We start from the raw sequence: 27,333 nt of genomic DNA on the forward strand, positions 1-27,333 counted from the left end.
AAAGAGATCTACATGAACTCCACCAATGGTCAGATGACTGACAAATGCTCTTTAATGTCGATAAATGCAAGACCTTGCCTGTAGGGCATAACATTCCACGTCACAACTACCAAATTGCCAGCTTTACCTTACAACAGATAGATGAAGAATGCGACATTGGAATCAGAATCCATCATTCACTAAAAGTTGCACAACAAGTGGGAGCGGCAGTAAAAAAAGCGAACCAAATAATCAAGCATGCCTTTACCTTCAAGGAAATTAAAGTAGTCCTTCAATTGTATAAGTCTCTGGTGCGCCCCCACCTGGATTATTGCATATAGGCATTGAGACCTTATCTTCAGAAAGACATAACTGCTCTGGAGAAGATGTAACACCGAGCAACAAAAATCATACCAGAGCTTAGTCATCTCTCGTATCAGGAAGGGTTGAGGGCCACTGGCCAAACAACACAGTAAACCAGGCATGACAGGGCGGAGCTCATCGAAACACTTAAAATACTAAACAATTTGGACGATGTCGATCCGGACACTTTCTTCAAAAGGTCAGATGTAACACGAACGAGGAGCAACGGGTTCAAGCTCAACAAGCCACAATGTAGGACAGAAAACAGGAGAGGCTTTTTCACCCATATGGTTGTAAACCCGTGGAACAGCTTACCCGCCAAAGAGTAGGTAAGGTAAACGCCAAAACTCTACTGGGTTTTAAAATACAGATAGAAAAGATCATCCGGGCAAAAGGGTAGGACCTTTGACAAGCCGCCAACTTCCTGTCCTCGTCGAAGCTACTAGTATTAATAGCTTTCAGGTAATTTCAGGTAAATTATATGTAAAAAAAAAAAAATCAGTAACCAAAGAAAATGGGAAGAGCGACGTGGCGGGTAAGCGAGCGAGCGAGTGACGTCATCACAACAAAGCTTGCTATAGACGTCTCCACGACACGTGAAGTTTGCCTGTCTTAAAGACCTGTGTCCACAATACCCGCCAAATTGTCCCTCCCACAGTACTCTCAGGACACTTATGGCGTTGTAAGTGTGTGGTGAGGCCACACCACTGAAGACATTGAGGATATACCACGAGGGAGAGACAAAACTGTTGAAGGAAGGAGTCACTGGCTCCACCTGACCACCTTGTTCCTCGCACTCTCATCATCCTCCGTAAGTACTGGAGTACTTTCTGCTCCGCCATTGTCTTACACCTCCAGCATGCAATTGTTGGGGTGTGGAAATAGGCCGATGGCATTGTTGGGGTGTGGACGTAGGCCTGTGGCATTGTTGGGGTAAATTATAAGCCTATGGCATTGTTGGGGTAAATTATAAGCCTATGGCATTGTTGGGGTAAATTATAAGCCTATGGCATTGTTGGGGTAAATTATAAGCCTATGGCATTGTTGGGGTGTGGACATTGGCTTATCGAATAATAATAATAATAATAATAAGAAGAAGAAGAATAAGAATAATAATAATAATAAGAATAAGAATAATAATACGAAAATCCACTGGGACTGTGTGGTGTCGCAAATCCACGACCAAGGCATTGCCAGCCGCATACTCTACCACTGTACCACCACTGACTTCCTAAAAGTCTTACAATCAGATTTCTACTGATGTCACAGGAAGTCTGTGACATCCTTATATCACAGGAAGACTTGAAGCCAGTCCAAGTATTACGTAAGACCCCTAAGCACTCGGGTGAAGGGGTAAAGTGTTGTAGTTGAACACTGTACGCCCAACTTCAGATACTACACTGAAAATCGCACTAAGGTGATATACATCAATGAACGATCCACTGGGGCTGTGAGGTGACACAAACATTGCAGGTTCGCATCGCCTCACAGCCCGAGTGAATTTTCTCATTGATGTATATCACTTTAGTGTGATTTTCTGTGTATAAATAATAATAATAATATTAATAATAATATTATTATTATTTATTCAAAATAGTGTGTGTACAAAGAACATAAGAGTAATAAATGAATAAATCCACAAGGGCTGTGATGAGGGTTCGAACCTACTTCCGAGAAGATCCCAGACGCTCCTTAACCGCTTAACTGCGCCAACTGAGAATACTCGGTTTGATTTTTTCGTACCCATTCTAAATTTGTGCGAGGTGGGTTGTGTACGAAATGGACTCTTAGGACCTCCAGTGAGAGGTAGCCATCTTGGAAAAAATTCCTCTTATGCCCTAGGGCTGCTGGCTGGGTTAGTACTGAGTAAGCAACCATGAGTGGCGCATGCGCCTCTGGCTCCCAAACACCTGTCCGATGCAGAGTTGAAAGATCGGGCTTTGTCGGTGAAATTCAAACCTTAATGTTTGAAGAATATAAGGGTCATAATATTAGTGAAGCTAGGTGCATTAAGGACCTAACACAAAGGTCAGATGCAAGTGATACAGCACCTATGAGGACAATGCAGCGAGCGTATCCAGTTGTAGCTCTGAGCGCCACCCTTGCCCACCTATGCTATCTCCAATTTATTTAGATGATACATAGATTAATCGTTTTCTGCGTTCAGTGACATAACCCCATGCCTTGTAACACTATGGATACCACTTCTCTTTCTAAATTTTTCAAACCAGCCCCTGCTTGCCTTAAACTCTTTCTTATCTGCATCACTCGTTGCAGGGGTATTCTTTAGAAGGTCTTCGTGCAACACCCTGGCTTTCTCACAAATAATGGCTTCCGAAACACTATCACCCCTCAACTCCTTGTCGTGTATCCAAATTAATAACAACTTTTCCACTTCTTCAAGTATTTGTGGTCTTTGTGCTGTTAATGTTCTTACTCCTTTTGCCACTTTAGCACCCATAATCTCATTTTTCTTCTTAAGTATAGTGCATATTGTTGATGTGGCTTTGTTGTATTGCCTACAAAGTTCAACAACACGTGTACCGTTCTCATGCTTCCAAATGATCTCTTGTTTCTCCTCTATTGTCATCCTCACATGGGCTTTCTGGCCTTTATCCTTACCACTGGCTTTCATGGGACCCATGGTGAGATATATAATAACAAATTGTATAGTCAAATAAAAAAAAATCGAACAAAACACTGAAAATCCGCGAGAAGAATTGATGTGGGGTAGTCACTGGGCGCGAGACAATGGTAAACTGAGGGGCGGAGGGGTGGAGGGGCGACGATCGCCGAACCACCACGCGCTAGGTCGGCCTGTACGCGTATCAACAAACTCGCGTCCCGAGGTAACCCTCGCCTTCCGAGACATATTTTTCGAGGAAATCCTGCTCGTCTTCCGAAAAACTCGCATACAGGGACACTCGCATTCTGAGGTACCACTGTACCTCTTATGTAAACTGCATCATTATGGAATCCGAGGCCATGCCCTGCACTATATCCAATCCTATCCTAGTGATAGACACCAATGTGTAGCCATCAATGATATAACCTCTTCCACTCTACCAATAACCATTGGGGTGCCACTGGGCAGCATCTTGGGACTTCTCCTATTTTTTATATACATTAATGGTCTGCCCGATGTCACCAACATTCTGAAACCTACATTGTTTGCTGATGATACTACCCTCATCTACTTTAACCCCAAAACACATACACTAAATAATGTTGTTAATAATGAACTAAAAAAATGTCCACTTATGGATGTCAACCAACAAACTAACACTTAACATAGAAAAGACCTACTACATGTTATTTGGAAACATATCAACAAATGCAATTCAGCTTCAGATAGAAAATGTTAACATTAGTAATAAAAATGATAGAAAGTTTCTTGGCCTATTCCTAGATAAAAGACTCGACTTCAGCACCTACATACAACACATAACTAAGAAAGTCTCTAAAACAGTTGGTATACTCTCCAAAATCAGATACTATGTATCTAACTCTGCTCTCATCTCACTATATTATACACTAATCTATCCCTATCTTAATTATGGTATCTGTGCATGGGGGTTCAACCACTGCAAACCACCTCAGGTCCATCATCCCCCAGCAAAATCCCAGAATAATAACAAATTCTGTTTTCAGACAACACTCAGCCCCCATGTTTAACTCCCTAAACATGCTAAACATAATCTCACTCCACACATTCTCTTGTGTCAACTACATTTACAAAACCCTGTTCTTAAATGCAAATCATGTTCTGAAACTCTCCCTGGACAGATGTAGTAGGACCCATTATCACCACAACAGAAATAAATATCTCTTTGATATCCCCAGAGTCAAACTTAATCTGTGCAAACAATTTTTACAAATAAAGGGACCTAGTCTATGGAATTCACTCCCTAATGAATTGAAAAGCTGTCCAACTTTTGCATCATTTAAAAACAAAACTAAAAAGTACCTAGTTTCATCTTTATAGTTTTCTACCTTGTTGCTTTAAAATTGCACTGTATCTAGTGCTACCCAATCTCCCATTCTTCATGTACCCAGTCCAAACAACTTTACCATTGTGATCATTGCTGTCTTCTTATATGTGCTTTCAATTTGCTGTATGGTGCCTATTAATCTTTGTTTAAATTACCAATCAAGCTGTCAATGCAATAAATCTGAACTTTAATATAACAGTGTGCTTTAATATTCCTACTAATCTCTCTCATCTCATTTTTTTTTCTTTCTTGCAATGTATCTGTTATCATTTTATTAATTCCGCTAGAATTTACCTACTTAAAATTATCTGTTAGATTAAGGACCCGCCCGAAACGCTGCGCGTACTAGTGGCTTTATTGTAAATACCATGCTATGTATTCTCACAAACCCAATGTACCTTCTTGTATATAAATAAATAAACAAATAAATTTGATGCATCACGCTATTGTGATTTCTATGTGTAATAGGAGTATTGTTCAATTGAAGGGACAGCAGTTACACATACTGTACTAATGAAGCCACTATTACGTAAAGTGTTTCGGGCAAAATTAATAGTAATATAGAATTTTTTTATTAATGTTGTGACGGGGTAAAACACTTAATACTATAAGAGAAGTAAGTTAACAAAATGAGAATGTTCAAGGAAAATAAAAAAATAATACAAAGGTGATACATAAGGATGACAAGCATTTATTTATTTATTTATATACAAGGAGGTACATTGGGGGTTAAGAGAGAACATAGAAATGAAGTTGATTTTACATTCTTGTAAAGCCATTAGCACGCATAGAGTTTCGGGGAAGTCTTTAAACTAACAGATAATTTTAAGTAGATAATTTACAGTAAAATTGACAAAAAATATGTACAGGTACTTTACAGCCTTACTTTACAGGAACAGAGTATAGTCAGAGTACTGACATAGATTATTACATTATGGAGTCAGTAGTTCTAGCAACAGTACAGTAGTTTATTTACATTAATTACAGAATGGAAATACAAGGTGTAATTTAGAACTGCGCCTCATGACATTTTCTTGGAACATATCAGAACATAGAGTAATATAAACACTATAATTTAAGGTTAATGGGGTCAACACTTACAAATAACCAAGATCATAAAGGACACGAGTAAACACTTTATCACAGAAATGCATGAAATTAAATGACATTAAATGTAGACAGTAAATGTAGAAATTATATGAGTAATACAGTGTGCCCTCGCTTGAACGAGCTATATGGGGCGTAGCCAATTCATTCCAGTGTGGAATTCATTCCATCAATCCGGCCCCAGCATCCCCCTTCCCCCCGAAAAAAAATTAATAATACATATGCCAGTACACATTTCCCTTTTGAAAAATTTAAATAGCAAAGAACTTGAATTGCAATGAAATAAATTGATATTGCACGTTACAGTACTGTACTTACCCTACCAGTTGAGTTGTGTAGTGCAAACTTTGTTAGCCTTAATATCCTGAGAGTGCCACACATATGAATATAAATTGTTTAAAGAACAGTAACTTTTCTAACAAATGTACATTATACACTACAGTCTGTACATGAAGTACAGACCACTAGAATCACACTACTGCAGTACACTTGTATCATATAAACTACACTTTGTACATTTAATGTCATTAGAACTGTGCTGTACAGCTCAATTGGCACTCCCAAGTTATGGCTAGTGCCGGGTGCTGGTCTAGTGGCCTGGACATCCTGAGCAGGTGAGTCCTTGCTAGTGCTGGTCCAGTTGCCTGGGCATCCTCAGAAGGTGAGTCCTTGCTAGTGCTGGGTGCTGGTCCAGTTGCCTGAGCATCCTTGGAAGGTGAGTCCTTGCTAGTGCTGGGTGCTGGTCCAGTTGCCTGGGCATCCTTGGAAGGTGAGTCCTTGCTAGTGCTGGGTGCTGGTCCAGTTGCCTGGGCTTCCTCAGAAGGTGAGTCCTTGCTAGTGCTGGGTGCTGGTCCAGTTGCCTGAGCATCCTCAGAAGTTGAGTCCTTGCTAGTGCTGGGTGCTGGTCCAGTTGCCTGGGCATCCTTGGAAGGTGAGTCCTTGCTAGTGCTGGGTGCTGGTCCAGTTGCCTGGGCATCCTCGGAAGGTGAGTCCTTGCTAGTGCTGGGTGCTGGTCCAGTTGCCTGGACATCCTTGGAAGGTGAGTCCTTGCTAGTGCTGGGTGCTGGTCCAGTTGCCTGGACATCCTCAGAAGGTGAGTCCTTGCTAGTGCTGGGTGCTGGTCCAGTTGCCTGGGCGTCCTCAGAAGGTGAGTCCTTGCTAGTGCTGGGTGCTGGTCCAGTTGCCTGGGCATCCTCAGAAGGTGAGTCCTTGCTAGTGCTGGGTGCTGGTCCTGTAGGCCTACTGTGAAACCGTACCAAAATTTTGAATCTTAGTTTGTTTCTTTGTTGTGAGCTTCATTATAATATCTTTCATGTCCTTTAGGTGCAGGTAATAATCTGTCAGTTCTTCATTATCAGTTACAGCAACCAAATCAAGCACATCATTTACCTTTTGGAATGATGCAGCATATGGAATAGATAACACACTGTCATCTTCCTCTTCCACATCCTCATCATTATTACCAGTAACACACTGGATAATCTCATCATCAGTTAATTCACCATAACCTGGATCATCAGCATCATTATCTAACCACTCATTCACATCAGAAAGTTGCAAATCTTCCTCACCTGCATCTCTGAATGTCTCAAAAATCACATTATCAAAGCCCTCAAAATCATAGTCATCTTCGTCTTTATTCTAACCAGGTACCGGACTCAGAATTTTATTCCATGCATTCTTTAATGTGATGACCTTCAACTTGCTCCATTCCTTGGCATTGTTGTAAATTGCATCTTTAATTGAATATTTCTTGAAATTTTCTAGTGTTCTACTAGCTTTCGTATCCTTATTAGGCATCTCGTCTTCCTCAGAGAGCAGAACTTCCATAATATCTGAATTCATAGCTCTTTTATAAAGCCTTTGAGAGCATAGATAACCCCTAATCCATGGGCTGTATTACAGATGTAGTGTTTGGTGGTAAAGCCATACATGTTATTTTGCCATCAGGCGATGTTAATTTAGCAATGGGGTGAGCTGGGGCATTATCAGTCAACAACATTGCCTTTACCTCAGCGGGATGAATTCTACACATATTGATCTGATGCTTTTTTGCTTCTTTACAAAAGTGATTCTGGAACCAATCCTCAAAAGTAATCTGTGTGAACCAGGCATTTTTTGTGTTGTAGTAGATGACAGGTAATCTGTTCATGCAGTTTTTCAATGCTCTGAGGTTGGCAGATTTCCCAACAATTGCGTACTTTGTTCGGTGACTGCGATCTGCGTTACAGCACAATAATGCTGAAAATCTTTCCTTCTTTACCTTGCAACCAGGAATACTCTTCTCAAGCCTGAAGGCCAAAGTGTTTCTTTGAAGGCATTTCCAGTTAAAGCCTGTTACATCTGCATTGTACACTTAAAACCAGCTAAGATTATTAGATATAATGTGCTGAAAAAGTTTATACTTATATGCATTAGCACTTCCAACATCTACACTTAATGCCTCGCCACAATTTTTCTTGTTAATGATGCCATACCTCTCTTTAAATCGACATACCCATTCAATACAAGCCTTGAAATTGTCTATGTTTAACTTTACAGCAAGTCTTTCAGCTGCATTTCTAATAGAATCAACTCAAACAGGAATTCCTTTTGCACGATGCTGTGTAAACCATTTAAATACAGATGAGTCCAAATCCAAATACTGAGCAGGTTTCAATGTTTTCCTGTTGCCTATTGCATGAGTTTGAGCAAAGAATTTCTTAATATTATCCTTCTGCTTTTTTATATCACAAATTGTAGCTTTACCGATGTTGAATTCTTGGGTGAGTTGATTGACAGAGTATCCACGCTCTGCTTTCTCTGTCAAGTCAACTTTCTGTTCAATTGACAAATGTTTTCTCTTTTGTTTTATACCTTCAATACCATGAATGCTGCTCTGAGACATCTTGACAGATTAAATGAGTTCAAACAGTAAAAATTGTTCAAATTTATCACGAAAATCCTTCGCACGCGAGCCCGACGTTTTTACCCCAGGAAGAGAAGCACATGGTGCCAGCTATCTCATCCAGGCTCAACGCATTGATATGACCTGTGCTTATTTTATAGGCATATTCAAAATTTGATGTACATATTGACTGTTACAAATTGTTTTATTTAAAATATTATTGTTATAATTAAAGAAATATTGTTAGTTTTGAAATTTTATGCATTTTATATAGTACAGTTCTGTATTAACCCTTAAGCCGTGCATGGCATACATATACGACAGGACCTGATAGCGAAGTTCAATTTCTCAAATTTTTCTCTAATGCTTTGTAATTTTTTGTGCATACTAGCAAATCTTGTAACTTTGTCTAAATGATCACAAACATAACTTGAAAAATAAGAAAATGAAAAATAATTATAAAATTGAATATTGAAAACTTCAGATTTTTAAATCAGCTGCAAAAATATAAACTACTGTATCACCAATTGTTCATTTGGTGTTATTATGCTCTCAGAATAGTATATGATCTTCATTTTCATAGATTCAGAATATATGTCTTCAGTTTAATTTACTGTAAAAAAAAATAGTCAATGTGGCATTTGAATTATGCGCCAAATTTAGAAAAAAAATTGATAACTACAAACATTTAGGGTTTGTGAAAAATCCATTCTAATAGGATTGTAGAACAGAGAACTGTGCACATTATTTGTAACAATGGTGAGAATCGGTCAGAAACTGAACTTTTTTAAGCTGACTCAAAATTTTAGAGATAATTGAAGTTGAAGTTATCGACAATGAATAAGGTAGTTCTAATTCATTAATTTACTTATATGTTTTAATAAACGTTGTTTGGCATTCGTACTCGAATATGTGAAAGTTGTAGGTCACTATGTATTGGAATGATGTCAAGAAAAAATAACTCCCCAAAAAACTAAATATAGGGAAAATTATAATGATTTAGGTGATAAAAATGTATACTTTATTAAAGTGATAAAGCCCTAATCGGGTCCCTAATCATTAACCCTTAAACTGTGCATGGCGTATATATACGCCCTGAGTAACATGTCCCACGGTGCGCATGGCCTATATATACGCCATAGGGTGCCAGGCTCGATTCAAATGGCCCGCGGCTACACGGGGATCACAGTAGCTTCCTCAGGGCTCTTGTAAACAGATGCCGTTTTTAAAAAAAATCGTGGGCAATATTCTCAGGTGTGAGAGGCACAGTACTGTTGGAGCAACCAAGGCTGGCGCACGCAGCATGAGCGAACAGCATTGCTGTTCAGCTTGTGACCACAGCATCGCCGAAAAATGTCAAAATAAATATATAATTGTTATTATTTAGCGATGACAATATTACAGATGACCCATGACTGTGATATATATAACCAGGGTTGTGATAATAGCAGGATTGTTGTAATAATTAGCGCTGTAGGAGGAGTGATGCTGAGAGATAGAGTGAGACAGCATCGTTTACTGACTGTGTGGCTAGCTGTTATTGTTTGCATTCGCCATACCAGCTCAGTGGTTCTCTATGGTGAACACAAATGTAGATACAGTACTTATATATAATGTGTGTATTAGTGTAATAACAGCAAAAGGATTATGCTGGGAGGAGCCATATGGGTGACGGAGGTGACGTCTGTACGATTTGTCTAGCTGTTTAGAGGGTGGCCACTATGCTCTTTGGGCGCACTACAAGCTTAGGTGTACAGTTACGGTGCATAAAACATGTAGATACTTATATATAATATGTGTATATAGGGTAATAACACTGCAAACAGTATTGTTGGGGGAGAAAGTTTAGTGCGTGTGACCTTGAAAGAGTGAGGGAGCCGCCATCTGTGTATAGCGACGACTCTTAGTGCCTGAACTAACTATATCAGCTTAGCTGTACAGTTGTGGTGAACAAAATATATACATACATATATATAACGTCTGTGTATAGTGTAATAACACCACAAATGGTATTGTTGGGAAGAAAGTTTAATGCGTGTGTTAAGGGAGTGGCAGCGAGTGGCTGGCTGGTGTGTGGCGGTAACTCTTCGTTGCTTTTCGACTCTCAATACCAACTTAGTGGTTCGTTATGGTGACCAAAACATGCAGATACTTATATATAACCTGTGTATAGAGTGTAATAGCAGCAAAACTATTTGTTTATTGTTTTATAAACATAATAATTGAATCACTAATATGCACATCATACTTTTGAGTATAGCGATTATTCACCACTTTTCTGGGGGGAGCCCCGTCGGCTCCCCGGAGCTATCCCAGGCTGATATGCTAATGTCAGACTTTGGCATCAGTCATGTGTATGAGTTCTTAGGCCTACCGGGGACCACGGCCAGAACCGGGCCCCCTCAGAGAGGCAAGGGGAGCAATGGCCTATAGAAGCCCCCGTGTAGTTGGAAGCATTCTATGTCTGCCATCGACCGGAACAGGCACCCAGAAAGGTAAGCGCCTCAAAACAAACCCCTATTCTGGTTAAAATTGCTACCTAAAACCGAACTAGTGGATAGAACTCCCAAACCGAAAACAAGCAAACTAGTGTGACGTCACACACTGCCGCGCCGCTGTCTGCGCAGCTCCCCCCTCCCCGGGAGGGGGAAGGGGGAGCCCCAGACCCCCCGCGCCGGCTACCCACACCTCAGTTCTTGAGGCTGATGCTATAGGCGATGGTCGTGTGCTCTGGCTCCGGTGTCGCTACTGCACTGTGCTTTGCGTGTGGTGTTAGTTTTGTGGGTGCGAGAGCCAGGAGTTATCTTCAGTACTCGGGCTGCATGCGCCTAGGGCTGCCTTCCCTAGGTGCCCTGTAAGTACTGCCCTTGGGGCTTGGGGCCACCTTCCACAGGCTCCTCGGGGTCTGCCTCTGCTGGTCCGTTTTACCTTTCGGTTTTTCGGCCGCCTGTTGGGCTCTTGGGTGTTCTGTTCTCCCTTGTTACCGGCAGGTAAGAGGCAGTTTGCACTGGTAGGGGCGCAGGGTGCTGCTCAGCTTGTATTTCCCGACATCGCGGCCGGCTCTGTTCCTTGGGGTTCGCTGTCCTCTTGCGGGGTTTTGTTTTTCTTTTTGTTTTTGCCTGGTGGGGGGTTCTGTCATTTTATTCAGTTTGTTTTTGCCCTTCCACTGTTCTCCTCGGTGGCGCCCCCTGCTAGGTCCCCGTGAGTGTACACGTCCCTGGGGTTCAGCTTTAGAAGTTTGCTTGGTAGTTTTGGGCGCCGGTTTGCAGCACCCTGCCTGGGACTACCTGAGCGCGAGTCCTCTTAAAGTAAACGCTCAGTACCCTGGGAATCCCCTAGGGGGCGCGTGGGTCCGATGGATGTGACCCCGGAGTCCCCACTCGCTGTGTGCGAGTTTGAGGGTTGCTCGGTCCCCTTGTCTCAGGGTGACCCTCATTGTTTTTGCCTCTGCCACGCTGCCTGTTGGGTCGGTGATACTTTCGACCCTGAGTCCTATGAGTGTTGCTGCTTGCTTGTGACTCAATTTACCGAATCCTCTGATGATTCTATTCGGGTACGGGCGGCACGTGCGTTGCAGTCTAGGTTTCGTCTTCCCGTTTATGCGGCGCCCTTCCCCGATTGCGAGGCCGTCGGGGTCGATGCCTTTCGGCTAGACTGGTCGAGGTGGGGGTTCCTGTACCTCTTTCCCCCGGTTCGGCTGTTGCTCCAGGTCCTGACTCGCTTAGAGACTTACCGGGGAAGAGTTGTCCTTCTGGCCCCTTGGTGGCCGGCGCAGCCTTGGTTTCAGGCGCTGGTTGCTCGGTGTCCGAACCCGAGGGTTTTCCCGCGGCTCCGCCTCTTTCAGCAGATCGGGCCGGTACGTCACGTAGCTGGTTCGATCTTCTCCTCGAGTCTTCGCGTATGGTTTTTTTTGACTCGAGTCTATCATCATCTCTATGGTGATCAGGTGGCCTCCTTGTTGGTGTCCCACCTGAGGGCTTCTTCTCGGCGGCAGTATGAAGTTTCCTGGCGGTCCTTCCGTTTCTTTTTGCGTCTTCGTCGTGTTAGCTCCTTGTCTGTTCGGGTGGTCTTGTCCTTCCTCTCGTGGTTGTTTCAGGTCCGTCATCTTATGCCTAACACTGTCGCTTCGTATCGTGCGGCGCTGGCGGAGCCGCTTCAGCTTGCTTTCGGTATCGATGTTACGTCTGCGCCGTTTCGCAAGCTGTCTCGTGCATTGTTTCACCTCCGGCCTGCTTATGCGTCGCCTGAGCCGTCCTGGTCTTTGGACAGAGTGCTCGCTTTCCTTTCATCTCCTCGTTTCGTTGTGGCCCCTTCGGTCCAGGATTGTTTTTCCAAGGCACTTTTCTTGTTGGCTTTGGCCTCTGGGGGTCGGGTAGGGGAGCTTCATGCTCTCCTCCGGCGCAGGGGTTTCTGCTCTTTTGGTCGTGGTGATAGTTTTGTTCGTTTGCAGTCGTCTCCTTCTTTTCTGGCGAAGAATGAGACTGCTGCGTTCCGGAGGGGTCCATGGGTGGTTGATGCTTGGTTGGTCAGGCCGGGGGTGCATCATGTTTTGTGTCCGGTTGCGGCGCTTTGCCGTTATTTGCGCGCCACAGCTTCTGTGTCCGGGGACGCGCTGTGGGTTGATCCGGTTTCCCTTCTTCCCTGTTCGCGGGTTCGGGTCTCTCAGGTCGTCCGCAGGGTTATTAGGTCCAGCCAGCCTGCGGTCTATCCCCGTGCCCATGACGTTCGTAAGTTCGCGGCTCTTGCTGCCGTCTTTGGGAATATGTCTTGGTCTGATATTCGGGCGCGGGGATTTTGGCGGTCGAACAGGGTCCTGGCTGCTCGTTACCTTGTGAATGTCCCTGGGCCTCGTCGGGCCTGTGTTGCTTTGGGTCGGCGGTTGCAGCCAGTTGTCTCGGCTTCGAGTTGAGGGGTGAGCGACGACCGCCTCCCGGGTAAGTCCCTCTTTTTCTGTCTGTGTGTAGTTAGCTCCGGGGAGCCGACGGGGCTCCCCCCAGAAAACCAGCGTTGAATGTAATGAAACGCCATTTTCTGGGTGAGTCCCGGAGGCTCCCCGGCATCCCTCCCTCCCTCCGGTCGGCGGTTTTTCGCGTTTTTGACATCCAGCCTCAAGAACTGAGGTGTGGGTAGCCGGCGCGGGGGGTCTGGGGCTCCCCCTTCCCCCTCCCGGGGAGGGGGGAGCTGCGCAGACAGCGGCGCGGCAGTGTGTGACGTCACACTAGTTTGCTTGTTTTCGGTTTGGGAGTTCTATCCACTAGTTCGGTTTTAGGTAGCAATTTTAACCAGAATAGGGGTTTGTTTTGGGGCGCTTACCTTTCTGGGTGCCTGTTCCGGTCGATGGCAGACATAGAATGCTTCCAACTACACGGGGGCTTCTATAGGCCATTGCTCCCCTTGCCTCTCTGAGGGGGCCAGGTTCTGGCCGTGGTCCCCGGTAGGCCTAAGAACTCCATACACATGACTGATGCCAAAGTCTGACATTAGCATATCAGCCTGGGATAGCTCCGGGGAGCCTCCGGGACTCACCCAGAAAATGGCGTTTCATTACATTCAACGCTGGTTTTATTATATAAATGTATTACAATACACACTATTGAATAATATTACTGCAAAAAAACTAATTAAAAATCAATCGGAGACATTGAAACAATTGGGTAATAATATCTTTGTGGCAACTCCCACCTGTCAGCGCGGGTGACGCTGACCGGGTCTGACGACCACTCTGTCAACGCCCACTTTTTGCCAGATGTCCTCGGTCAATTGCGCCCAAAATATGTCGCCTACGATTTTTTTTTATTTTTCCCGTGCTCAGGGGACACAAATTAACATGTTTAGAAAACGAAAAAAAAAAAAATTGAATTTTTTTTTTCTTGTGCACAGGGGTGTAAATGTCCCCAGGACCCCTGAGCAGTGTAAGGGTTAAAACCGCCTAAAGAGACAAAGAAAGTAGAATTTGAAATCTGTGAAAAACTCAGTCAAAAAAATTTCAAAGTCCTAAGTTCTGCCAGTTGTGACTGATTCATTTGGTGACCAATTTCATTCTATCTTTACATAGTAAGGGATGGGTATGTACTCTCCAGGATGTAGAGGTTACAACAAATGAGATAATAAACAAAGGAGACAAAAAAAAATAATGAACATTGGTGAAAGTAACAGATATTAACATTAGGCAATGCATTTTTATGATATTTAACAAAATAGAGCATGATAATACAGGCATACCTCAGTTTAAGAGTTTAATTGGTTCCTGGAGACGCCTCGTATTCCGAAAACTCGCATTCCGAAGCTAATTTCCCCATAAGAAATAAAGGGAAATGTATTAATCCGTTCCTGACTACCCCAAAAACCCCACATCAAACTAAATTTTTATACCTAATTCATCTAAATAAACCTACAAAACTATGTTCAAGTTATTACTTACCTTGCTGTTGAATGCTGTAGGCGTATGGAAGATGGTGAGGAGGTGGGAGGAAGAGAGGAGTTACTGTTTGGAAGGGGAGTCCCCTTCCATTATCACATCAGGCAGTGAGGACTTCACTGGTATGCACACTCTGGCACATTTTGCCTGCATACCACTAGGACTTGCTTGTTTTACTAAGAATTTATCTAATAACACTTGTTTTTCCCTACATTTTAACACTTGTCTGTAGTAAGACATCACATTATCATTTTAAAGGTCAATGCAACCTGCAATGGGCCTGCTACAGCTTTATCTGGGTGAGTTTTTTCAACAAAACTTTGCAGTTCTTCCCATACTTCACACATTTTCTTAATCAAGAAGGGACATCCTCTACTGCCTCTACTCACAGCTATTTTCTTAGGTTGAACCTTACCAATGGCTTTCTTGAGACCCATAGCAAGATATATAATGACAACTTTTATGCTCAAATGGCCAAAAAAAACGATAAAAAACTGTAAATCCTTGTGAAGAATTCAGGTGGGATAGTCACTGGACACGAGACACTGGTAAACTGAGGCGCGATCGTCATGCCACCACGCGCCAGTCGGCCTGTACATGTATCAACAAACTCGCGTCCCGAGGTAACCCTCGCCTTCCGAGACATATTTTTGGAGTAAATCCTGCTCGTCTTCCGAAAAACTTGCATACAGGGACACTCGCATTCCGAGGTACCACTGTATACTCATTATTATTGGTATTATTATGTATTATTCAGCAATGCTATACAGACACCAGCTGCATATCCACTTTGTAGACACTTCTTACTACTATTCTTCTTTGTACATTGAACAGGTGTCTGCATCTCTTTATTGCTGCATTATCCCACAGTTTCAGTTAATAGGAGCTGTTCTCCTTATCAACAAAATGTTCTTGTTAAAAAAAATTGTCTAAAGTACATTTCTGAAAACATTGGGGTGAAACTTTCTTGATGCTTAAGCAAATAAGTTGGAGATTTGTTCAACATTTAGTATTAATTTTCACATAATTCAAATATTTTTTTGCCCAGCCCCAGCTTTTACAGCCCAGGCTGTAGCAGCTTAAGGGTTAATGCACGTGGTTTATATTACGTAGGCTGTTAGACAGAGGGTGGGGAGGCAGCCGAGAACCCGCCCATACCCCCCTTCCCCATTCCTGCCCACCCTCCTTACTCCTGCTCATCCTCCTTACTCCTGCCCACCCTCCTTATTCCTGCCCTTCCTCCTTACTCCTGGCTACCCTCTTTACTCCTGTCCACCCTCCTTTCTCCTGGCTACCCCTCCTTATTCCTGCCCACCCTCCTTACTCCTGCGCACCCTCCTTATTCCTTCCCACCATCTTTACTCCTGCCCCACCCTCCTTACTCCTGTCCACCTTCCTTACTCCTGCCCACCCTCCTTACTCCTGCCCACCCTCCTTACTCCTGCCCATCCTCCTTACTCCTGCCCATCCTCCTTACTCCTGCCCACCCTCCTTACTCCTGCCCACCCTCCTTACTTCTGCCCACCCTCTTTCTGCTCTAAAAGGGTACCTAAAAAAAAATTAAATTTTTTTGGTAAATATGTTCTATGTTTTGGTGGGAAAATTTTAGTCATAGAAACCTTAAATTTGTTTTATTTTACCCTAACAGGTAATACTGCTTCCAGTCTCTGCTCGGCTACCAAGGACGATAGCAAACACAACTTCTGCCCATTAATGATGGTAAGGACAATTTTATTCTTACTGTACTACCAGTGTGTGTGTTTATCATGTTGATGTCAATAACTAGAGATGGTGAGTGCATTAATCATGATATTGTCATTAACCAGTGACGGTGAGCGTATTAAGGGGCCTGGTGCATGGGCACCGAAACTTCCTCATACACACTCAGTTTTTGTGCAGAATCCTCATGGCAAATGCTCCCACTTTTCCTTATAAATCAACATCACAACATGAATGGAAAAAGTAAAAAAAAAAAAAATATATAAAAATTCACAATTTCAAATTGCTATAAATATCTTACAATATCACCAATTGTTATTTTATTCATTATGGTCTCAGAATGGCATATAACGTTCAATTGCTAGTGAGAAAATCACTGTTTTAGAGTATAGTTTACTGTAAAACATTTTCTGGGGGGAGCCCCGTCAGCTCCCCGGAGCTATCCCAGGCTGATATGCTAATGTCAGACTTTGGCATCAGTCATGTGTATGGAGTTCTTAGGCCTACCGGGGACCACGGCCAGAACCGGGCCCCCCTCAGAGAGGCAAGGGGAGCAATGGCCTATAGAAGCCCCCGTGTAGCTGGAAGCATTCTATGTCTGCCATCGACCGGAACAGGCACCCAGAAAGGTAAGCGCCCCAAAACAAACCCCTATTCTGGTTAAAATTGCTACCAAAAACCGAACTAGTGGATAGAACTCCCCAACCGAAAACAAGCAAACTAGTGTGATGTCACACACTGCCGCGCCGCTGTCTGCGCAGCTCCCCCCTTCCCGGGAGAGGGAAGGGGGAGCCCCAGACCCCCCGCGCCGGCTACCCACACCTCAGTTCTTGAGGCTGATGCTATAGGCGATGGTCGTGTGCTCTGGCTCCGGTGTCGCTACTGCACTGTGCTTTGTGTGTGGTGTTAGTTTTGTGGGTGCAAGAGCCAGGAGTTATCTTCAGTACTCGGGCTGCATGCGCCTAGGGCTGCCTTCCCTAGGTGCCCTGTAAAGTACTGCCCTTGGGGCTTGGGGCCACCTTCCACAGGCTCCTCGGGGTCTGCCTCTGCTGGTCCATTTTACCTTTCGGTTTTTCGGCCGCCTGTTGGGCTCTTGGGTGTTCTGTTCTCCCTTGTTACCGGCAGGTAAGAGGTAGTTTGCACTGGTAGGGGCGCAGGGTGCTGCTCAGCTTGTATTTCCCGACATCGCGGCCGGCTCTGTTCCTTGGGGTTCGCTGTCCTCTTGCGAGGTTTTGTTTTTGCCTGGTGGGGGGTTCTGTCATTTTATTCAGTTTGTTTTTGCCCTTCCACTGTTCTCCTCGGTGGCGCCCCCTGCTAGGTCCCCGTGAGTGTACACGTCCCTGGGGTTCAGCTTTAGAAGTTTGCTTGGTAGTTTTGGGCGCCGGTTTGCAGCACCCTGCCTGGGACTACCTGAGCGCGAGTCCTCTTAAAGTAAACGCTCAGGACCCTGGGAATCCCCTAGGGGGCGCGTGGGTCCGATGGATGTGACCCCGGAGTCCCCACTCGCTGTGTGCGAGTTTGAGGGTTGCTCGGTCCCCTTGTCTCAGGGTGACCCTCATTGTTTTTGCCTCTGCCACGCTGCCTGTTGGGTCGGTGATACTTTCGACCCTGAGTCCTGTGAGTGTTGCTGCTTGCTTGTGACTCAATTTACCCAATCCTCTGATGATTCTATTCGGGTACAGGCGGCACGTGCGTTGCAGTCTAGGTTTCGTCTGTTGCAACGCGCTCGGTTGGTTGCTTCCCCGTTTGCCCCGGGGCTGCCCCGCTTTGCTTTTCGAGACCCGGACTTGGGAGTGGGGGTCGCTTCGATCCTGGTTCAGTCCGCACCTCCTCGTCCTTCCCCTTCTGTTCGTTCTGGTCCCCCGCCCCTGCTTCCGGCCCTGAAGCGTCTGAGGGTTTCGGGGTCGGAGCAGGGGTTACTTGATCTCGAGACTCGGGCAGCTTCGGGGGTTACCCCTTCCGGGGGGGCAGCAGAGGCATTCGAGTCTTGTCTCCCGGCCGAAGCTTCAGGGTCTGACCAGTGGGCCCCCCTTCCTCCAGCTTTTCCAGGTGCTCCGTCCTTGTCTTGTGGGGTCGGGGCTTGGGGAGAGGACTCGGCCTCGGGTCCTGTGGTGACGGACCTCGAGGCTGGGGAGGGGCTGACTTGGGGGCCTTGGGCCCCGCTGGACCCCGCCTGGGTTTTTCTTCCCACTGAGCGGGGCTTATTGTTACAAGGAGTGGGGTTTTCTTTTCCCCCCTCTGCGTACGAGTTGGATTTGGTGTCAGCCCCTCCCCGGGTTCGGTTCCGTGTTCCCCCGGGTACGTCGGTTCCGTCCTTCCGGAGGTTTTCGGCTTATCGCATCCAACCTGGTGTGGTGCGAGCGGCCTTTGCAGCTTACCTCCTGCGTGACCCGGATTATGCCTCGGAAATGGATCCGTCCACGTTCAGGTTTGGGACTTCGTTCCCTTTCTGGCTCCGTTACGAGGTTCCGGAGTTGTCCTGGCTAGCGGACTGCCCCTTGTTTGGTCTGGATTCCTGGCATTCCTTCTGTCGTTCCCGCACGCTGGAGTGGCGGGAAGCTTCCACGGTGCTTCAGGTTTTCCTGGGGGGTGAACTTGAGTACCTGAATGAGTGCTTGTTTGCCCCTGCCCTTCCCCGCGATGTGGGCGTTATTCAGCTCCATGTGCAGGTTCCCCTCCCTTTCGGCGGCGCTCCTGGCGGAGGACTTGCGCGCCCGGGGCCTTTTGTGTTCGGCCTTGCGGTTCTTTTCCCTCCTGGAGCTGTCTTCGGATTGGCTCATGGAGGATGTGGGGACGCTTGGGTCCGTCCCGGGGTCCGGCACCTTGTCCTCGGCTGCGCGTTCGTCGGCTGCCTTGTTGAAGCTGTTCACCCCGATTTTGCGGGATGCGGTTTCCCTGTTCTATGCTTCCCGTCTCGCGTGTCGGCAGGCGGTGCTGGGTTCCTCCGTGGAATCTGCTTGGGCTCTGGCTCTTAGGCGTTCTTCACCTTTTTGTCATTTCCTGTTTGGGGAGTCGGCCGTGGCGCAGTTTATTCAGGCTGCGTCGGCGGCTTGTCGTCCGATGTCGGACTTGTTGGTTTTCCGGGGGTCCCGGGGTGGGTCTTCCCGGAAAGGTCGTGCCAGGGTTCGGGGCTCCTCTCGTCGTGGTAGGCCTCTGGTGTCAGGTTTGGGGTTGGCTCCTCCTGCGGACCCTCCCTCGACTGGTCGGCGCGGTGTTCGCGCTGTGCGGGGTTCTGGGTCTCGTAAGGGTCGCCGGCCCTTTCGCGGTTTGCCCCCTTGACGGGGCGATGGGGGGGCGGCTTGCGCTGTTCGCCCGCGCCTGGTCCCACGATTCGTGGGCCTTTCGGGTCGTGTCTCGCGGCCTGCGGTGGCGTTGGGTGGCCCCTCCCCCCTTTGGGGGGTCGGGGCTGGCAGGGCAGGTTTCTTCCCCTGCGCTCTGTCGAGTCGTCTTGGAGTGGGTACGCTTGGGCGTCGTCGAAACGACAACGTCCCTCAGATGGGTTTCCCGTCTGTTTCCGGTTCCGAAACGGGACTGCGCGGACCTGCGGTTCATTCTGGACTTGTCCCGTCTGAACCCCTGGGTTCATTGCCCCTCCTTTCGGATGACTACGCTGCCTCAGGTTCGACTCCTCTTGGAGCCGGGAGCTTGGATGGTGTCCCTGGACCTCCGGGACGCTTATTGGCATGTCCCGATTCATCCGCGGTTCAGGGACTGGCTCGGTTTTGTTGTGGGGCGTCTGAGTTACCGCTTTCGTTGTCTCCCGTTCGGGTTGAACCTGGCACCTCGCGTGTTCACGCGCCTTACACGGGTTGTGGTGGCTCGTTTGCGTCTCCTAGGTGTTCGGGTGTTGGCCTACCTCGACGACTGGCTGGTTTGGGCTCCCAGCCAGTCAGCTTGCTTGCTAGCCAGGGATTTGGTTCTTTCCCAGCTCGCCGAGTTCGGGTTCTTGGTGAACTGGAGGAAGTCCCATCTGGTTCCCTCTCAGGTTCGGACTTGGCTGGGTCTCGTGTGGGACTCTCGAACCGCCTCCTTGTCTCTCCCTCCGGAGTCTCTCCTGCGGCTGCGGTCCCGCCTTCGTCTGTTTCTGGAGGGCCCTCGGGTCACCCGGCGGTTGCTCGAGGGGCTGTGCGGGAGCCTTAACTTCGTGATGGTGGTCTACCCGCCGGGTCGGGTTTGGCTTCGACGGCTGTTCTGGTTCCTTCGGGGTTCCCCCTTCCGCCTCTCTCGCGATCGCAGAGTTCGACCCCCGGGGGCCTTGCGTCGGTTGCTGCGTCACCGGCTTCCTCTTCGGGTTTTTCGGGGTTCAGTGCCTTGGCGCCTACCCGAGCCCTCGCTCGATGTGTACACGGATGCGTCGTCTCTCGGCTGGGGTTTTGTGACCAGTGCTCACCAGGCCGGCCAGGGGCGTTGGGATCCGTCCTTCCGTCGAGCTCACAGTACGGTGCGGGAGTTCGCGGCAGTGTGGTTTGCTCTGGGGAGGATTCGGGTGGCCCGCGGATCGACGATTCGGCTCCATTCGGACTGCTCTCCGGTGGTTCATTGCCTGAACCGCGGGGATTTGATGCGGTCCTTGTCTCTTTGGGGTTGGTCGCTTCGGGTGACTCGTCTGCTGAGTTCTCGGGGTTTGGCTCTCCTGGCGGTTCACGTACGGGGCGTGTCCAACGTCTTGGCCGACGCCCTGTCTCACTTTGTTCCCCTCTCCACGGAGTGGACGGTCGACGACGAGTCCTTCCGTTGGCTTTGTCAGACGTTCGGGCGCCCCGAAGTGGACCTCTTCGCGTCGGCGTGGTCGCGGCGTCTTCCCGTTTATGCGGCGCCCTTCCCCGATTGCGAGGCCGTCGGGGTCGATGCCTTTCGGCTAGACTGGTCGAGGTGGGGGTTCCTGTACCTCTTTCCCCTGGTTCGGCTGTTGCTCCAGGTCCTGACTCGCTTAGAGACTTACCGGGGGAGAGTTGTCCTTCTGGCCCCTTGGTGGCCGGCCCAGCCTTGGTTTCTGGCGCTGGTTGCTCGGTGTCCGAACCCGAGGGTTTTCCCGCGGCTCCGCCTCTTTCAGCAGATCGGGCCGGTACGTCACGTAGCTGGTTCGATCTTCTCCTCGAGTCTTCGCGTATGGTTTTTTTGACTCGAGTCTATCATCATCTCTATGGTGATCAGGTGGCCTCCTTGTTGGTGTCCCACCTGAGGGCTTCTTCTCGGCGGCAGTATGAAGTTTCCTGGCGGTCCTTCCGTTTCTTTTTGCGTCTTCGTCGTGTTAGCTCCTTGTCTGTTTGGGTGGTCTTGTCCTTCCTCTCGTGGTTGTTTCAGGACCGTCATCTTATGCCTAACACTGTCGCTTTGTATCGTGAGGCTGGCGGAGCCGCTTCAGCTTGCTTTCGGTATTGATGTTACGTCTGCGCCGTTTCGCAAGCTGTCTCGTGCATTGTGTCACCTCGGGCCTGCTCATGCGTCGCCTGAGCCGTCCTGGTCTTTGGACAGAGTGCTTGCTTTCCTTTCATCTCCTCGTTTCGTTGTGGCCCCTTCGGTCCAGGATTGTTTTTCCAAGGCACTTTTCTTGTTGGCTTTGACCTCTGGGGGTCGGGTAGGGGAGCTTCATGCTCTCCTCCGGCGCAGGGGTTTCTGCTCTTTTGGTCGTGGTGATAGTTTTTTTCGTTTGCAGCCGTCTCCTTCTTTTCTGGCGAAGAATGAGACTGCTGCGTTCCGGAGGGGTCCATGGGTAGTTGATGCTTGGTTGGTCAGGCCGGACCAACCAAGCTTGCAACCGGTTGTTTTGTGTCCGGTTGCGGCGCTTCGCCGTTATTTGCGCGCCACAGCTTCTGTGTCCGGGGACGTGCTGTGGGTTGATCCAGTTTCCCTTCTTCCCTGTTCGCGGGTTCGGGTCTCTCAGGTCGTCCGCAGGGTTATTAGGTCCAGCCAGCCTGCGGTCTATCCCCGTGCCCATGACGTTCGTAAGTTCGCGGCTCTTGCTGCTGTCTTTGGGAATATGTCTTGGTCTGATATTCGGGCTCGGGGATTTTGGCGGTCGAACAGGGTCCTGGCTGCTCGTTACCTTGTGAATGTCCCTGGGCCTCGTCGGGCCTGTGTTGCTTTGGGTCGGCGGTTGCAGCCAGTTGTCTCGGCTTCGAGTTGAGGGGTGAGCGACGACCGCCTCCCGGGTAAGTCCCTCTTTTTCTGTCTGTGGGTAGTTAGCTCCGGGGAGCCGACGGGGCTCCCCCCAGAAAACCAGCGTTGAATGTAATGAAACGCCATTTTCTGGGTGAGTCCCGGAGGCTCCCCGGCATCCAACCCTCCCTCCGGTCGGCGGTTTTTCGCGTTTTTGACATCCAGCCTCAAGAACTGAGGTGTGGGTAGCCGGCGCGGGGGGTCTGGGGCTCCCCCTTCCCCCTCCCGGGAAGGGGGGAGCTGCGCAGACAGTGGCGTGGCAGTGTGTGACGTCACACTAGTTTGCTTGTTTTCGGTTGGGGAGTTCTATCCACTAGTTCGGTTTTTGGTAGCAATTTTAACCAGAATAGGGGTTTGTTTTGGGGCGCTTACCTTTCTGGCAACCCGTTCTCGCACAAGACAGCACATATATGACTTAATGCTTAAAGTCAATATGTTGAATATGATTTAGTACATATGTGATATATTTCCAGTTACCTTTTTTACCAAGGCCCAAACTCTTCCTCACATACCAATTTACGTGTCACAGTACCCGTCCGTCAACATAGATAGCAGAATATTCGTGATTGGTTCAATTATAATGAAAATTGTAGTTTTCAGGTCCCACATGGGTTGTGAAATTTACCTACTATTGTCCATGCTCTTAGAATATTACAGATCAGCTACATCCTATTGAAGGCTCGTAGTTTTGTTTTGAGAAATATTAGTTGTTCTTAGTAAATTATAATAAGCACTAAAAATTATTACATAGAATAACAGTCCTTCACCAATCAATATTATATACCATAGTTTGCGCTTTAAAAATCTTTAAAGAATGTTTTGTAGGAACGCTAACAGAAAACGATGTTATGTTGGAATGTTTATGGGGTAAACTACTGCATACTTGGGGATCACTTCCACCCACAGGAAGGGAATGGGGTCCAATACCATCCACTGGATGTGTATGGCGTCCACTACCACCGACAGGATGGGTATGGGGCTCACAACCACCCACAGGATGGGTATGGGGTCCAATACCACCCACAGGATGAGTATGGCGTCCACTATCACCCACAGGATGGGTATGGGGCTCCAACCACCCACAGAATAAGTATGGGGTCCAATAACACCCACTGGATGTGTATGGCGTCCATTGCCGCCCACAGGATGAGTATAGGGTCCAGTATCGCCCACAGGATTAGTATATAGAGTCCACTGCCGCCCACAGGGTCGGTAAAGGGTCCCTACCGCCCACAGGGTTGGTAGGGGGTCAACTGCATCCCACAGGGTCGGTAGGGGGTTCACTACCGCCCACAGGGTCGGTATGGGGTCCACTGCCACCCACAGGGTCGGTATGGGGTCCACTACCGCCCACAGGGTCGGTAGGGCGTCGACAGGGTTGGTAGGGGTCCACTGCCGCCCACAGGGTCGGTATGGGGTCCACTGGCGCCCACAGGGTCGGCAGGGAGTCCACTACCGCCCACAGGGTCGCTATGAAGTCAACTACCGCCCATAGTGTTTGTATAGTGCCCACTACCGCCCATAGTGTTATTATGGGGTCCACTACCCCTCATAGTGTCGGTATGGGGGTCCATTACTACCCATAGGGTGTGTCTGGGGTCTATTTTTTTCTGTATAGCAGAGGTGGCAATACTGCTTTTCCAATCTCATTTGTTGTTCAATGTAAAATATTTGTTGCTCGACTTGCAACAATTTATATATATATATATATATATATATATATATATATATATATATATATATATATATATATATATATATATATATAGTATAGTGCCTTTGCAATAATGTACCAATGTGTGTATTTGTTGTATTGTATTGTTGAAATACATTGTTCACATGAAATACATGTGAAATATTGTTGAAAACATCTTGATGACTTATTAAACCAAAATTATTTATTAGTCAGAAGAAAGACAAAAACGTGAACTATATGTTAAACCTCTACCAGACAAATATTTTAAGTAAAACCGAAAATATTTGAAGTTTTATAAAAGGGGCAGTTTTCATTGCTCGTCGAGCTCGAAAACCGCAGCATTCATCTCAGAACCATGCCTATTTCACACAGATTCCTTAATAAACGTAAGAGTTTTATATGTCACAAGAAAGATATAAATATAAGCTTCATTCTAAATACCTTACCATGGGCATATTTAAATTTAAAGCGAAGATATGTGTACTTTTATAATAGCCGAGCTTTAACCCCGGACAGATTGATCGACCGAGCAACTCTCTCTCAGAACAATGTTTATTTCACGTGAATTCGTTAATAAACATATATGTTTTATATGTCTCAAGAAAGGCAGACATATAAGCTTCACTTTAAAGAATGTTCACTCCAGAATGTTAATAATGTACAAGGCAACATTTCATTACAACCAGTCTCAGGTGACAGTGAATGTGAGTATACTTATGGAGTACAATCAATCACAGAATGGAATGATCTTCCAAACAACCCAGAGACTATAGTATACATTGCTGGTATTTGTCTCAAAGTTCTCATTGACACTGGATCAAACATTGACACCATTGCTGAGCGCCACTATGAAAAATTTAAAAAAACAGTTCCCAAAGCTAGAAAACTACAATGGTAAAGCCACTGCCTATGCTTCAAAGGTAGCCTTGCCAGTGATTGGAACTTTCACTGCAGAGATTAAGTCAAATAATGCAATGCTCATTACTACATTCCATGTTGTTAGGAATGCAAAGGAGTCTTTACTCAGTTACAAGACTTCAACCAAATTGGGGCTACTTCAGCTTTCTAATGCTGTAGCAGTGGAATCTGCAAACAATGTTGATGGTATTGTTGCTGAATTTTCTGATCGATTTAAATCCATAGGTTGTTATACTGATAGCAAAGTACATCTGCATATCAACCCAGATGTAATTCCAGTTGCCCAACCACATAAATAAATAAAATAAATATGTTTATTCAGGTAAGGTACATACATACAAGTGATGATACATTAATGGATTGATATATAGATAGAGCTAGTATATACAATGCCTAAAGCCACTATTACGCAATGCGTTTCGGGCAAGAAAAACATTAATATCTAGAACTTAATACTAATTGAGTATAAAGAATAAAAAGTGTTGAGAATAAATACAAATAAAGATAAAAAAAAGGGGGAACATGACTGAAAAAGCAGCACAAATACAATAGGTTGACAAACAGTGTTGATTAAAAAAAAAAAAAATAAATAACAGACATGGGTTGACAATAGAGGAGTGAGGTAGGTTACAGGGAATTTATTAGGTAGTGTTTAGTTTTTATCTTAAACTGGTTGAGAGAGGTACAGTCTTTAACATGGTTGGGAAGGTCATTCCACATTCTGGGTCCCTTGATTTGTAGAGCATTTCTAGTTTGATTAAGTCGTACTCTAGGAATATCAAAACTGTATTTATTTCTGGTGTGGTGCTCATGGGTTCTGTTACAACCTTCAATGAAGCTTTTGAGGTCAGGATTAGCATTACAGTTCAGCGTTTTATATATGTATAATACACAAGAGAGAATGTGCAGTGACTTAATATCTAACATATTCAGAGATTTGAGTAAGGGTACCGAGTGATGTCTGGGGCCAGAGTTGGATATTGTCCTAATAGCAGCTTTGTGTTGGGTAATAAGAGGACGTAAATGATTTTGGGTAGTAGAGCCCCAAGCACAAATACCATAGTTGAGATATGGATAGATGAGGGAGTAATAGAGAGTAACCAGGGCAGGGCGGGGTACATAATATCTGATCTTAGAAAGAATGCCAACAGTTTTTGAAACTTTTTTTGATATATTTAGAATGTGACCCTGGAAATTCAGCTTGTGGTCGATGAGAACGCCAAGGAATTTGCCATCTAATTTGTTTCAAATTTGGGTATTGTTTATTTTGAGATTTATCTGATTAGAGGATTTATTGCCAAACAGAATATAAAACGTTTTGTCAATGTTAAGGGTGAGTTTGTTGGCAGTTAGCCAAAGATGGACTTTCTCTAGCTCAGTATTTACTGTGGCATTTAGAGCAAGGGGGTCAGGACTGGAGTAAATGAAGGTTGTGTCGTCAGCAAATAGAATTGGTTTGAGTTGTTGGGAGGCATTTGGGAGGTCATTAATGTAGATGAGAAAGAGGAGAGGGCCAAGTATGCTGCCCTGAGGAACACCAATGTTGATGGGTAGGGTGGGAGAAATAGTATTATTCACAGAAACATACTGGAGCCTGTCAGTAAGATAAGATTTGAGGTATTGCAGGGAGTGTCCTCTGACTCCATAATGACGTAATTTAAGAAGAAAGTTTTGATGGTTGACAGTGTCAAAAGCCTTACACAGGTCCACAAATAACCCAACAGGAAACTCCTTTTTATCAAGAGCTGCGTGAATTAAGTTAATCATACAAATAAGTGCATCGTTAGTGCTTTTTTTGGGTCTGAAGCCATATTGACAAGAGCTAAGTATATTGTGTTTGGCTAGAAAAGAGTAAAGCTGCTTGTAGATTAGTTTTTCGAATATTTTTGACAAGTTTGGCAGGATTGATATAGGTCTGTAGTTGTTAACATCTGTGAGATCACCACATTTGTGGACACTGGTTACTCTTGCTTTTTTTTAGAATGTCAGGTATATATATGTAATACATCGCCGACAACCATTCCATACTCGCAAGAAAGTCGATGCCGAACTGGATAGGCTGATGGAACTAGATATCATTGAACCAGTAACAGGC

General features: G+C 46.2%; 2 protein-coding genes across 2 annotated transcripts in view; one reads left to right on the top strand and one right to left on the bottom strand.

Moving 5' to 3' along the window:
- The first annotated feature begins 928 nt into the window (after positions 1–928).
- The window catches only part of LOC123749290 (E3 ubiquitin-protein ligase TRIM21-like), a 183,559-nt gene continuing 157,154 nt past the window's right edge, over positions 929–27,333 (top strand). Inside the window, exons 1-2 of the mRNA XM_069337391.1 lie at positions 929–1,153; positions 16,395–16,465. The gene's annotated coding sequence lies outside the window, so the exon portion shown is untranslated. The remainder of the gene's footprint in view (positions 1,154–16,394; positions 16,466–27,333) is intronic.
- Positions 7,324–8,000, bottom strand: LOC138371906 (tigger transposable element-derived protein 7-like). The gene is made up of 2 exons (XM_069336955.1): positions 7,981–8,000; positions 7,324–7,732 (listed from the first exon to the last, which is right to left on the bottom strand). Exons 1-2 carry the CDS (start codon positions 7,998–8,000, stop codon positions 7,324–7,326), a joined length of 429 nt encoding a protein of 142 aa, XP_069193056.1.

This window comes from Procambarus clarkii, chromosome 37 (genome assembly GCF_040958095.1).
Source record: "Procambarus clarkii isolate CNS0578487 chromosome 37, FALCON_Pclarkii_2.0, whole genome shotgun sequence".
Lineage (NCBI taxonomy): Eukaryota > Metazoa > Arthropoda > Malacostraca > Decapoda > Cambaridae > Procambarus > Procambarus clarkii.